The sequence below is a fragment of the Crotalus tigris genome, unplaced genomic scaffold, assembly GCF_016545835.1.
Source record: "Crotalus tigris isolate CLP2741 ecotype Arizona unplaced genomic scaffold, ASM1654583v1 scf7180000024419.1143555, whole genome shotgun sequence".
In the NCBI taxonomy this organism is placed as follows: domain Eukaryota; kingdom Metazoa; phylum Chordata; class Lepidosauria; order Squamata; family Viperidae; genus Crotalus; species Crotalus tigris.
This window is the reverse complement of record NW_024100585.1, coordinates 876,079-888,901: the sequence shown is the minus strand read 5'-3', so window position 1 is coordinate 888,901 and position 12,823 is coordinate 876,079. Positions and strand designations below refer to the sequence as shown.

Sequence of the window (12,823 nt, the reverse complement as noted above, 5' to 3'; positions counted from 1 at the left end):
CTTGATTAATTTGAACACCTCACCAAAGGGTTGAAAGTATTGTTTCTACAACTTTACACTTATTATTATCCTGTATAAAAATGAGTAAGCTTTCTTCAGTTAAGAACTATTGAACATCAAAGTTTAACAATGCTGTGAATATACAAGTCAAAAAATAACGTGCACCCACTTTCCCTCTAAATATATAGAGAGCCAGTTTGGTCAAGTGGTTAAGGCACTAGGCTAGAAAGTGGGAATCTGTGCGGTCTAGTCCCACCTTAGCTATGAACACAGCTGGGTGACCGGGGGCCAATCACTTTCTTTCACACCAACCCCCGTCACAGGGTTGGTATGTGGAGAAATTAGAAAGAGGAAGTTATTTTGAATATATTCACTGCCTTCAGTTACTTGTAAAAATAATAAAGGTGGGATACAAATAAGTAAATAAATAAATAATTTCAGTTGATAGTCTGCCCAAGTCCACAGCAACTCTGAAGTGCTTATAAGTAAAACATTAGCATAAAATATATCAAGCAAAAAATAACTGAATGGAAGACAATACCCAAAGACTAAACAACAACAACAAACCATATGGGCTCAACCATCATTCTAATCCAAGGCCTGGGAGAATAACCAGGGTTTTTACCACATAACCTTAATTTACAGAAATACAAACAGTATGATCCAATAAGATATAAAAGACATAAAACATGCAAATGAGTCTCAAATACCCTCTGGAAGAGCTCCAACTGCTTGCAGATGGTGGCTAATCTAACTTCCAACCAAGTTGGTTATGGTTTCTAACTTTTAATCAAGCAGGAACTGTGAATCTAGGATGACATTCAAATCACAGACCTACTTCTTCAGGGTTATTGGTCCCCCCATTGACACATACCACTGGAACATCTGAATACCCTGATGACGAATAGTAATTGTATCCCGCTAGGATTCAATCTGGATCTCCACAACCTCTGGACCCTAAGACAAGACTTTAACAGTCTCACCACTATGGCCCAGGGTAGAGATGTAAAGCTGAGTATCATCAAAGTACTGATTATCAGTATGTGATTAACAGAGAGATTAACCTAAATATTTTAATTGTCAATTTACTATAAAATTGAAAAAGTAACTAAATGCTCCAAGACCAAAGGACAACTAAATAGAACATGGAAAGTACATTTTATCATTCAAATAAAGTGTACTTTTCTTTCAAAAATACGTTAATTTACTTCTTACATATTTCCTTTATTTATTTATTAAGTTTAGAAACTACCCATCTCTGGGTGGTATAGAAATAAAATATTAAAAATAAAAAAATGAAGATAAAAATTTAAATAAGAGACAAGGATGCTTAAAACCTAATATTAAAAATTAAAAGGCAGGGGAGGGGCCTTTAAGGTTGCATGCTCTTCTGTAAGGTCAAAATGAGGTAACAGACCCAGATCTTTAGACATTTCTGAAAGGCTATGAGACTGGGCGCCCGCTTCACCTCTAGGGACAGAATGTTTCAAAGCCAGCAATGGCAGAAAGGACTCTTTTCCTAGAGCCTGCCAGTCAAAATTCTTTAACTGTCAGGCCCGCTATATATCTCTTTTGCCTAATCAGGTGGGAGGTACTAGCGTAATAGGGCAAAGATGGTTCTGTAGGTAACCAGGCGCTATACCAGCTTCATTTCCTTCTTGTGCAATGGAGCCCTTTGGAAATACAGTGACACCTATTGGCCCCTTCTCAGAAAATTGTGTTTAAACACATCAAATATATATTGACTATAATGCAAAGGAAACCTATTAAGTTTAAATTTAGTTATCAAAATGTTACAAATAACAAATATGTAACATAGTAATATATGTACTTCGTTATTCCATTAATCAATAAGACAGACTTAGTTTCAGTTAGAAGTCAGTGAAAATTAAGTTCACTAATAAAGTAACTATTTTCTTTATCTTCTCTAACCTCTAAATAAGCAATTTAGTCATGGTTAGAGATTAGTGAAAATAAAGAATATTTACATATTTCCCATTCAAATGCATAGACCCCTGGACATCTAAATACAACCCCTTGTGGTCTGTGGATCCAAGGTTAATAACCCATACTCTAAAAGTAAAATGTGTCAAATAGATGTAAAAATAGATTTATGTGATGCAACACAATTTTTATTGTCAGAATAACAGTTTCATAATGGAAGATGAATACCATTATTCATTAGTCACACTTACCTACAATACTCTTTTCTGGAGCTGGTGGTACAATGTAACCAACATGAAGATATTTTGATGCTAACTTGCCATACAAACCAAGAAAATCACTGAATCTTCTTTTAACAGAGAATTCATTTTTGTGAAACATAGTTAGGGAAGTCTAAAAAAAACAACCAAAAAACGCCATTTGTAAAATATATCACATTTATATAGTGCTGAACACTAAATATTTGCTTAGTTATCATGTAACAGGTACCTTTGTAGTGACTCTGTATGCCATGTAAGCATTCATGCCATCCCCTGTATGGTACATAAATAAAGGTATATATTTATTAAAAAAATAGTTATCCATTTATATAATCTATTAACATTAGAGTTTTTATACATGTGACTTAAATAGTTATATATCAAAATTTAGCTATAAAATAAATTTTCTTTAATTAATACAACAATTTTCAGACTCACCAACTTTTTCTGGATCTGATACATTAATTTCAATATCAAATGCATCCCCGTTTGTTTCTTCTTCAATCTAAAAAACACATGTAATATTAAACAGTAAGTAATCTTTCCAATAATCTAAATTTAATGTCTAGTCACAAATTCTTAAAGATTAAACATCACACTTGCATCTCTATAGTTTGAGAAATATCAAAAGCCCAAACATAGCTCACTAGATTTTCAATAAGGCAGTCATTTGAATAATTAAAATTAGAAAAAGATAAAGCACCTTCCTAATTCTGAAGAACATTGTGAATATGATTAATGTTGTGTAACTATGTCTGAAAAGTTGTCATACAAAAAAGATTATGATTTCTCAGCATTAAAACAATTTTTAGAGAATAAAGGCTACTTGTATTTTGATAAAAAACATTCCATCAAATTATCCTAATATAATACAACTATTTATAACAAGAAATGCAAAAACTATTGGCATTCCTAGAAATATTTTTTCTGATCATTACTAAAGATTAGAAATAATTCCACCAGCCAATCTGATAAAGCAGATTTAGGAATACTATAGCAGATACATGGTAGATCCGTAGTGGAACAAACGCAAATCAGAATGAAATCAAATTGATCTGGCTTCTTTCCCTACAAAGCTCTGTGGTCATGGATAGACAAGGTTCATCCCATTTTTTTTAAAAAATAGGTGAATTAATTAAAACAGAGTAAATTTGTAGTTTAACTCTCAAAAAGGTTGAGAGACAGAATTGCAGAGCTTTTTGATAAAATGAAGGCTCTTATGGTGTAGGGAATAAACATTAAATTTTTAAAAACAACCAGGCCACTAACGGTATACTTTTTTCCCTTTAGATCAGTGGTTCTCAACCTTTTTATACCGGCGACCCCGGTCATAAGGACGCGCCGCGCATGTGCGGCGCGCATGTGCGGCGGCGCCCCCATGCGCTGCCCAATGCGCAGTGCGGTGCACATGCGCGGTGCCGCCAGCTGAGGAAATAAATGGCGGATTGCGTTGTTTGGCGACTCCCGTGAAATGGTCGTTCGACCCCAAATGGGGTCACGACCCACAGGTTGAGAACCGCTGCTTTAGATCTATAACTCACTTTAGAGCTTTCATTTTCAAACAATGCTTCTTATTAGGACCATTACTTTTCACATTTATATTTTCTACTTTATATAAAAGAAATGAGAAAGCATTTTTTCATCTTGTGGTATACACATCCATATGAGAGACAAATACCATTTCCCCATTTTTGTTAAGACTTTTCCTTTTCCTCATCAACTGCCATTTACCCTAAACTTTAGCTAGATTAATGCTATTTATTGCCTTGCTCATATTTTAATGGATTATTAAAATTCTACTCTACTGGTAGAAATCAAGTTCCCTCTGAATGAAAATCAGTTTTCAAGATACATCATTCTAAAACACCTGTACCAGTTTAAAGAGAACTGGAGATTCATAATACCATGTTTGCAAAAGTCAAGCCACTGAGTTGAATAAAACTATGTATATGTTTACCATATTAATCAACTCAGACAAACAAACAATAAATCGTATCTAATCAAGAATATTCCAGCAACACTGATAGGGCAAGCCATTTCTATAAAAAGAGAGAGCAAACCCCACCCCCTTGTAACACTGATGAAGTCATCTAGTTGGATAATAAAACAGCTATAATAAAACAAACAAACTCAGAGAACACTAAGGACCTCATGGAATTTTTACTGAAATAATCTCTTGATATAAACCAAGATGGATAAGATATGGACCAGCCAAAGACCTTGCCATATTTTTCTGTTCTTAGCATGCTGCAAAGAACCCAAAATCCTGATTGTGTCTGAACTAGGAAATTATGTTCAGAATAAAGTAGCTATCTAATCTAGTGAGTTAATAGAAAATTTAACTTGTATATTCAGAGTTGGGCATGCTTACTGGAGAATAAATATAAGGATGGGGAGAATAGATACAATGCTGGCATGGATCCAGGCTATTTGAGAATCATCTCACCTGAATGGGACTGGTCTTCCCCACTTGTGCCAACAGAGGGAGCATACTACAGATCCCACCAGCCAAGGAATTTTGGCTGGCGGGATTCAGGAGAACCTTCTCTGCCATGGCACCTGCCATCTCGAACATCTTACCCCTCAAGGTGAGATTGGCTCCCACCCTCCTGATGTTTCAAAAGAGTCTCAAGACCTGGCTCTGCCAGATAGTTTGGGGACCCAATGAGAGAACTTCATACTGGAGGTGGTGGCCTAGTTAAAACTCAGTGCTATCTCCCCACCCCCATGTGTCTGGCTCCCTTTTTTGCCATCTTGTCTCCTTCGTTTTATCTGTTAATGTTTTTACTTGCTGATATTTTAGTCAGGATGATTTTAATGTTTTCCTATTTTTTATGTTGTAAGCTACTCAGAGGCTTTGGATACAAGATGGGCAGCAAATAAATTTCATAAATAAATACTATGTCTCTGCCAACTTAGAAATATCTCTTAATAAGGTCAGGATATAGAATAGAAATAGAATTAAGAATAAGAATAGGAATAGACTAGACTAGAACAGAATAGAATCTGGAAGGGACCTTGGAGGTCTTCTAGTCCAGCTCCTTGCTCGAGCAGGAGAACCTATAGTAAATAATTTCAAAATCATTTAAAGCTTTTCAAGATTTCTTAATTGGCAATAGCCATTGTGCTAAATATTTATCCCAATATTCATTCAAAAAGGCTCCAACTACTTATATATAATTAATATAAAACAAGACAGCATTCTCTGTAGAAGTGACAATTGTAGGAATTGTAAAACCAGTCCCATCCATACATTTATCATAAGAATAAATATCAATTTCTAAAGCAAGTTAACTATTTCTTTATTGCTAGAGGATTTTATCGTGGACACTGCCAATATATTCACATTTACTTTGACTATAAATTGTGTACCCAGTTTGATAATAGCCTTATTAACTACATTAATACCTCTTCTCTGCATCTGTCAAAATCCACAGGGGCCACTACTGTTTTTGTTTCCATTCTTGGTGCTATTAGTGTTGTTGGGGTAACAGGGGTTATAGCTGGAGTAGATTCTGAAGAAAGTATTGGTTCCCTTTCTGGACTATCCAAAGAAACTTCTTCTGTTGCTTCTAGACAAAAAAGAGAACCATTCACCCATTATCCTGAATATTTTTATACATGTGTATACCATGAGAAAGATTTGTCTTCTGAAAGTATCTTTCATTTACTCCTGTACAGGTCACTGATACTCAGTATTATTGTGAAAAGTCTGAAATTCAGAGGAAGCTTAATTTAAATTATGTATTGCATGATTAATATTTGTAACATATTCTGTAGTCTGTAGTTACAAGTAACAGAAACATATCTGTTAATGCAAGTTATGATCAATTGCAAAAATAATCAACATATTATTAAAAGGAATGGAAGCCATGCTGAATACACTTTTTACTATCATCCATCATTTAAATACAAATTTGGGGGGGGGAGACAAAGTTAGACAATGAAACTTGTATTTAGCCCAAGTACTGCCTGTAAGCCTGGTGGGCTTCTAGGGGCAAGCAGATGACATAGAGACAGTTTAATCACTTATTTTTTCTACATGCTGCTCTTAGCAAAGGTTAAGCCATAATTTCAGCCATTATTAATATAAATTATAATATTCATCTGTTTTTAATAGATACATCTACATCAGGGCTTTTCAACCTTTTCACCCATTGTATCACTTTTAGGATATGGCAATATCCGAGTACCACCAGCCTAGCAAGATGTCAAAAACTTGATGACACCCCCTCCAAAAAAGGAAAAAAGTGATGAAGTACAAGTAGTCCTCGACCTACAACAGTTTGCTTAGTGACTGTTCGAAGTTACAATGGCACTGAAAAAAGTGCCCCCCAAGCCACAGCCGAGCAAGACACCTGCCTGCCCGCCCAGCAGTGCTCTTCCTCCTGTCCGAGATTTTCATTGTTGTGAACATTTCTGTTGAGGATTGGCAGAGAGGGTGGGGTGGGGGGGTTTATTCCCCCCGTCTGCTGGGTGGTTGCAGCAGGTTTTGGTCACTTCACATGAACCTGGGACACTGTGACCATCATAAATATGAATCCGTTGCCAAGCATCTGAATGTAAATCACAAGACCCTGGAGATTCTGCAACATTCCAGCTGATCAGCGCTTCTTCTGGGCTCAGCAGAAGCACCAGGATCAGCGCCGAACTCCAGCTGGAGCCTGGCGCTGATCCTGGCGCTTCCGCTGAGCCCTGACAGCACTGCAACTCCAGCCATCTCTCACTCAGGCTTGTGTGGTGCTGCCACCGGTTCAGCTCATTCCCCCCCCCACTACTTTTCTAGGATGGTCGTGTACCACCTGCCAGATGCCAATGTATCACAAGTGATACCCATACCACTGGTTGAAAAGCCCTGATCTACATCATAAAGAGATCAGATAAGAGAAATGAAATAAAATAATATATATATCAAATAAATTTAGTTCATTTAAAATGTATATAATCAAATAGTTATAGTTGTCAAATTGGTAAATATTTTAACTAACAATTGAGCATAACATACTACTTTAATGATAAAATCTTAAAGCATCTTAGAGTGGATATATTCTACAGGTCCTTGGATTTAGGACATTCCAAGTATTTTATGAACAGAGAGCTGCTTGGATGGTGTGCAAGAAAAAAAGCTGCTGATCCAATATATTTTAATATTATAATTAATCATAAAGCTGTTTTAAATAAAGTAATAAATTAAGCTACTGATACAGGAATATAACATAATAAAAATACATGTAGTCCTTGTTTAATGACTGCCTTATTTAGTAAATGTTCACAGTTGTAACGATGATGAAAAAGTAACTTTATGACCAATGCTTGCATTTACAACTTTCACAGGTCCAACAAAGGAAAGGCTGAAGTAACATTATAAGCACAGCGAGAGTTTCCCTTAGCAAACCACTTCACTTAACAACTGAGATGTGGGTCCCCATTAGGATTGCTAAATAAGAACTACCTATAAAGGATGAAGCAACCTTAGATTCTAATAATTAATTACTCTCTCTTAAAGACTTGTTTTAATTATTTAGAATTCAGGAAATATAACATTCTTTTGGCTTGCAATAGTAATCTCTGTCAAAATTTCTCTAAATTAGCTTCTGGTAACTTCATTAGTCATTGCTAGATCATAATACAGAAATGGTTTGTCACTGCCTTATCATTGTTTTTTTTTTTATTTACCAATCTAGTCCATAGTCCTGGCATTTCCTGTCCATCCTACAAACACAAACAACATTAGCTTTTCAAGATCAATCAAGACTATACAGAATTTGATTTTTACTTAGTCATAGATTATTCTGCACTGTTTTTCAATGAAAAATTGATACCTTATGAAAAAGCACTAATAAGGTGTCGCTACAGCAAGCATTTTTAAATAAGCACTGTTTATATTTTTAAGTAGCTGTTCCCAACTCTCAAGAAATTCTATATTGGTTCTTGAAATACTTGCAGTTATTTAGTCTGCTAGAGGTCACAATCCAAGTTAAATAATCAATGTAACTTATTTAGAAATTAACATCAAACATCCCCTAAAAACAACTGAATAGAAATAGCAACTTAATAAAAACGCTAAAAGCAACTGAATAGAAATACTCAATTGTATAAGTAGCCACGTGAACAAGCTTCTCATATATGTGTAACCTTGATTATATTCTACCTTAAAGAACAAAATACCATAAAGATGAAATACATAAATTGCTTGATCTTGAAGAGCAATTGCTACATAATTTATACTATGGGGTTCTCAGAAATGTGCTCTCATTGGTTGCATTTTCTTCCATAGTAATACAGGATATAAAGAAAAAAGGGAAGTCCACAAGTTGTAACTTCTGCTCTAAGGAGAACTGAAGTAAGAGAAGTAAAGTAGTAAAGTCATGCAACTGATCATTTCTTGAACGTCATTTGCAAAACCATGCCTGTCAGTACATATGCACAAATAAAGCTAATTTAATTCAACTGTGTCCATGCTTCAGTTACTAAACACTTTCAATAAAACATGTTCTGTGTTATAGTTTAAACCAAGAGAGGTCAAAGCATGATTTCCCAAGTTGAAACATAATAGGAAGCTGTTAATATGCAAAATAATAATAATAATATTTAATCTTTCAATCTCTATTCTGTATATACAAAGAAAACAGTATGTATTATGGCTAACAAAGGCCTGACCTTTTAATAAGTCATAATTTTACACAGGAGACATTTTATTTTTACCCACTACAATGTTATAGTTATTCAGACCAATTTTATTTAAATGTTAAAAACTGTTCTGATGTATTTAATAGTAACTAAATGTTGATAAAGGATGCAAAACAGATCGCCAAAATTATACACTGAAAAAGCATGCATGAAGTTTTTCTAGTAAATAACTGGCTTAAAAATGGGAAAGAAATTACCAGCAAAAAGATCTTCCCTGTCATCATCTAATAAGATTTCTGTAGTCTTAGGACCATTTGCATTTGTACTGATGTCTTCTGCTGGAAGACTGGCTGGTTCTGGAGATGAAGGGCTTGACTAGAGAAAGGAAGAAATAGTTGAGAAACAGTCAGTATTTACACTATGATTTTTTTTGTTAATGTTTACAAGCAGAGAACATATTTACTCATGTCAACACTTTCCATTTCCTCAAAGCTGTAGAATAAAACACTAAGAAACCTTTAATTATTGTTTAGCAGGATACTTTAGCTAATGTTTTTACTTTGTGTTATTCACTATATTGTTTATTCGTATGGACTCAAATGCCAGTCTAAAAAATTTAATTCATATTTGTTAATCCAATTTAAATGTGACAACGTTGTTGACCTCTAAAGCTCCTACAATAGGAAATAAGTATTGTCAAGTAATTAAAAAGAGGTTGATACAGGTGTATCCAAACTTAAAAAGCTTTAAAAACTATAACCATATGAAAGCTTAATTATATTAAACATCACTTAATACAGTTGAACTTCTGAATTCATTTATATAATTTTTTAAAATATTTGTAAGCTGTAGTAGCTTAAAGTCTCAAAACTTAAAAAAAGACAATGATTTCTAAGTGACTGTGCAATCAGGGCTAACACTGATTATCATTCACAAAATTTAAAAACATCAAAATACAAGTTTTACACACTGCTAAAGGAAGCAAAATAAGTTAAGGAATGGGTTGCCGATAAATGAAAAATAAAAGGCTAGTAATGTAATTTTCTAAAAAGTCAGCCTAGGATAGTCTAGCTATTTTAAATGTCAATTGGACATTAGATTAAAACTTTTCATGGATATAAAATAAGCCTAATAGATCAGGCTTGTCTGTTCAACAAGTTTCTAGCAGGATAAGTGATTAAAACATAAGCACCATAGAGCCATAGCAATACTTCTGAACAAAGAGGTTCCGTTTAGTTATTAAATATACATTACAAAAGGATTTTAAAAAACCCAGAATCTGGAAGAGCCATTCTTTTATCTGTCAGTCCAATTATGAGGGCTGATTGGAAATCAGATGGGCAGGACAGTTAAAAACTGATCTCCAGTTTGTTTGTTAGCAAGTCACCCTTATTTACTTGTTTAAGATTAAAAACTATTTCAACTGCAAACTAAAGCTACCAAACTATAAGTAATGAACATTCTGTGGTTGGGGATACCATTACTGCCCATTCATTTTAGTATGTGAAGCCATAATCTACCAGTAGAGCAGGCATGTCAAACTTGCAACGTCATGTGACGTCGCACAACATATTGCAATTTTTTCCCCTTTGCTGGCAATGGGGTGGGCGCAGTTTCAGCGTGACACATCTGGCCTGTGGGCCAGCAGTTTGACATGCCTGCAGTAGAGTATTCAGCACTCAGTTTTTGAATATACGATGGCACATATAATCAAAAAAAGAAATATAAATCAAATTTTGGGTGCCAAATATAAGCTGTTCAGATAAAAGACATGCCAAAGCTATGCAAGATGTATTGATCACCTATAAGATTATAGCAGCTCAAAACAAGGAATTCTGAAGTCAAAATATTTTCCACACCTATACTAATTTCCCTGGGGTGATTATATATAATAGGGAGCTTTCCTAGAGAGATTAGTGTTGATTTAAATTACATGCAAGGCTTTGTGTTTAGGTTGCAGATAATTCATCTGAGCGTTTATGTATTATCTGACAGAGGAAACACTGTTGAGAAAGGAGAAACTAATAAGATACTTTCAGTGCAACTCTAGTGTAGCTCTTTTAAATATTAATACTTTCATATCCTCTTTGATGTCACCAACCCATGCTTGTTAATCCTGCAGGATACAGATATGCTGCCTTAACAAATGGAACCAAATTCAGGGGAAATGGTTTATTAAAAAAATAACTAAAGCTACTATAATTCTGTAGTTATTTGAACATTGAACTTTCAATTACTCAGTGAAACAAAATAGGGCTCTTAGATTTATAAGAATATTGTACAACATACTCTGATAAACAGCAGTGTTCCATAGTTGTAGAGATAAAACTTGTGATAATAACATATTAACAAAGGTTTTAACCAAAGATTCAAATTCATCTCTCATGCATTGAGTTGTTGGGCTCAAAAATTAGTGACTTCTTACCTAGAAAATTAAGCCTACAATTTAGTTATAAAATCAAATTCTGCAAATATCAAATCCCTCATTTATCAACTATTTCTTTCACATTAATAGTCAACTCAACACACATTGATTTTATATACACACACCCACACAATTTCTGCTGTTTGAGTCTTTGTTCTAATAAAAGCTACTTCAGCTGCTAGTTTCATCCACAAAGTTTTAAGGATCAAACTGCAATGTATGAGAAATATAAATATCTGTATAATTAAATCTAATACCAGCAAATTATTTCTAGTTGTCTTGTTTATAGTGTTATATTTTTAAACTGAGCAGTTTAGAAATGCTCAATTTTCAATTTTCTAAAAGCATATTTTCTTCATTACGTATTTTGCCTATTTTTTTTCACAAGGGAAAAAATACTGACTCAGCATAAAAAGGTGGAAGTAAGTTTAGGAAACAACAGCCAGCAAGAGAAGGCTCTCTATACAATGCTTTTATCTATCATATACGGCAAACAGATACTAAATGTAGTTGTTTACAAATTAGAGCATTTTGATTTACAAATATTTTGTGTTATACCTATAAAGATTAACATGAGACAAGCCACAATCAAGCTTCCTTTACTAAATAAATTTAAACACTTGCATTCAAGATACACAAATTGGTGCAGGAGCTAATTAAATTTTCACCAGCTGTGCAGGACATTAGTTATTTAATAAACAAAATCCTATATTGAAAAATACACACTTTATACTATTCCCCTTCAATTTCTTATCAGATTTATAGCATCTACAGGCCACCTGAAGAGTTAACCCATTGATTTCACTGGATGAAACTCCAAACAAAACTTCAGAAGTATTTGAACATCTTCCAGTAACACTTTATTCCCCAATTAGCAACTCCCCTCCCCCTTAATAGTTATGACACTAACAGCTGAGGAATATTTGAAACAGCAAAAATAGCTCAGGAATACTAGCATATACACTTCATCCACAGAAAGCCATTTTTACAGACAATTTCTCTATGAGACACTGCAAGGAGGTCTCCAACAGCTGGCAGTTGGAGACCTCATTTTCCAGGCGAAGCAGCCACTACTACAGAAACCTACTTGAGGAAATCACTCAGTCCTTGCCCAAAGAGGGGAAAATTAAATTAAAAATTTAGTGCTTTAGAAAGTGTTCACAGCTGGGAATAACCCAGGGTTGGCGAGCCTCAGCCCAGGGAATGGCAGCGAAAGAGGAGGTAGGAGCGAGCCAGGTTTGAGGAAGGGAGAAATTAAGTCAAAACATCTTGGACGGAGGAGGTACAGCCATGACAAACCCACCAGCCGCTGCTCTGGGAGAAGAATAAGGAGTTCCAAGAAGAGAGAAAAGTGGAGAAACCACGACTACTTCCTCCTTACCTCGAGGGTAGACACGGTGCTGATAAAAAGGTCCTCCCCGTCCTCCAGCTCCTCGAACTCCGTCGCCTTGCCGTCTCCAAAAGGAGGGGGCTCCCTTTCTGTCGCCATCTTTCCCCCCCTCCCCACAGACACTCTTCTTAGAGGCGCGAGATTTCCGGCAGCTGCAGCCAGTCAGATGACGAA

General features: G+C 35.0%; 1 protein-coding gene across 2 annotated transcripts in view; it reads right to left on the bottom strand.

The window, feature by feature from the left end:
* SNX2 (sorting nexin 2) overlaps nucleotides 1–12,823 on the bottom strand; it is a 24,865-nt gene extending 12,042 nt beyond the window's left edge. The window contains exons 1-6 of one of the 2 annotated variants that reach the window (XM_039329844.1): nucleotides 12,641–12,823; nucleotides 9,092–9,209; nucleotides 5,613–5,776; nucleotides 2,643–2,709; nucleotides 2,434–2,477; nucleotides 2,196–2,337 (exon numbers count right to left, since the gene is read on the bottom strand). In XM_039329844.1, coding sequence (XP_039185778.1) covers nucleotides 2,196–2,337; nucleotides 2,434–2,477; nucleotides 2,643–2,709; nucleotides 5,613–5,776; nucleotides 9,092–9,209; nucleotides 12,641–12,748 — 643 coding nt within the window. In that variant the 5' untranslated portion in view covers nucleotides 12,749–12,823. The remainder of the gene's footprint in view (nucleotides 1–2,195; nucleotides 2,338–2,433; nucleotides 2,478–2,642; nucleotides 2,710–5,612; nucleotides 5,777–9,091; nucleotides 9,210–12,640) is intronic. The other variant, XM_039329845.1, reaches the window with a different exon arrangement.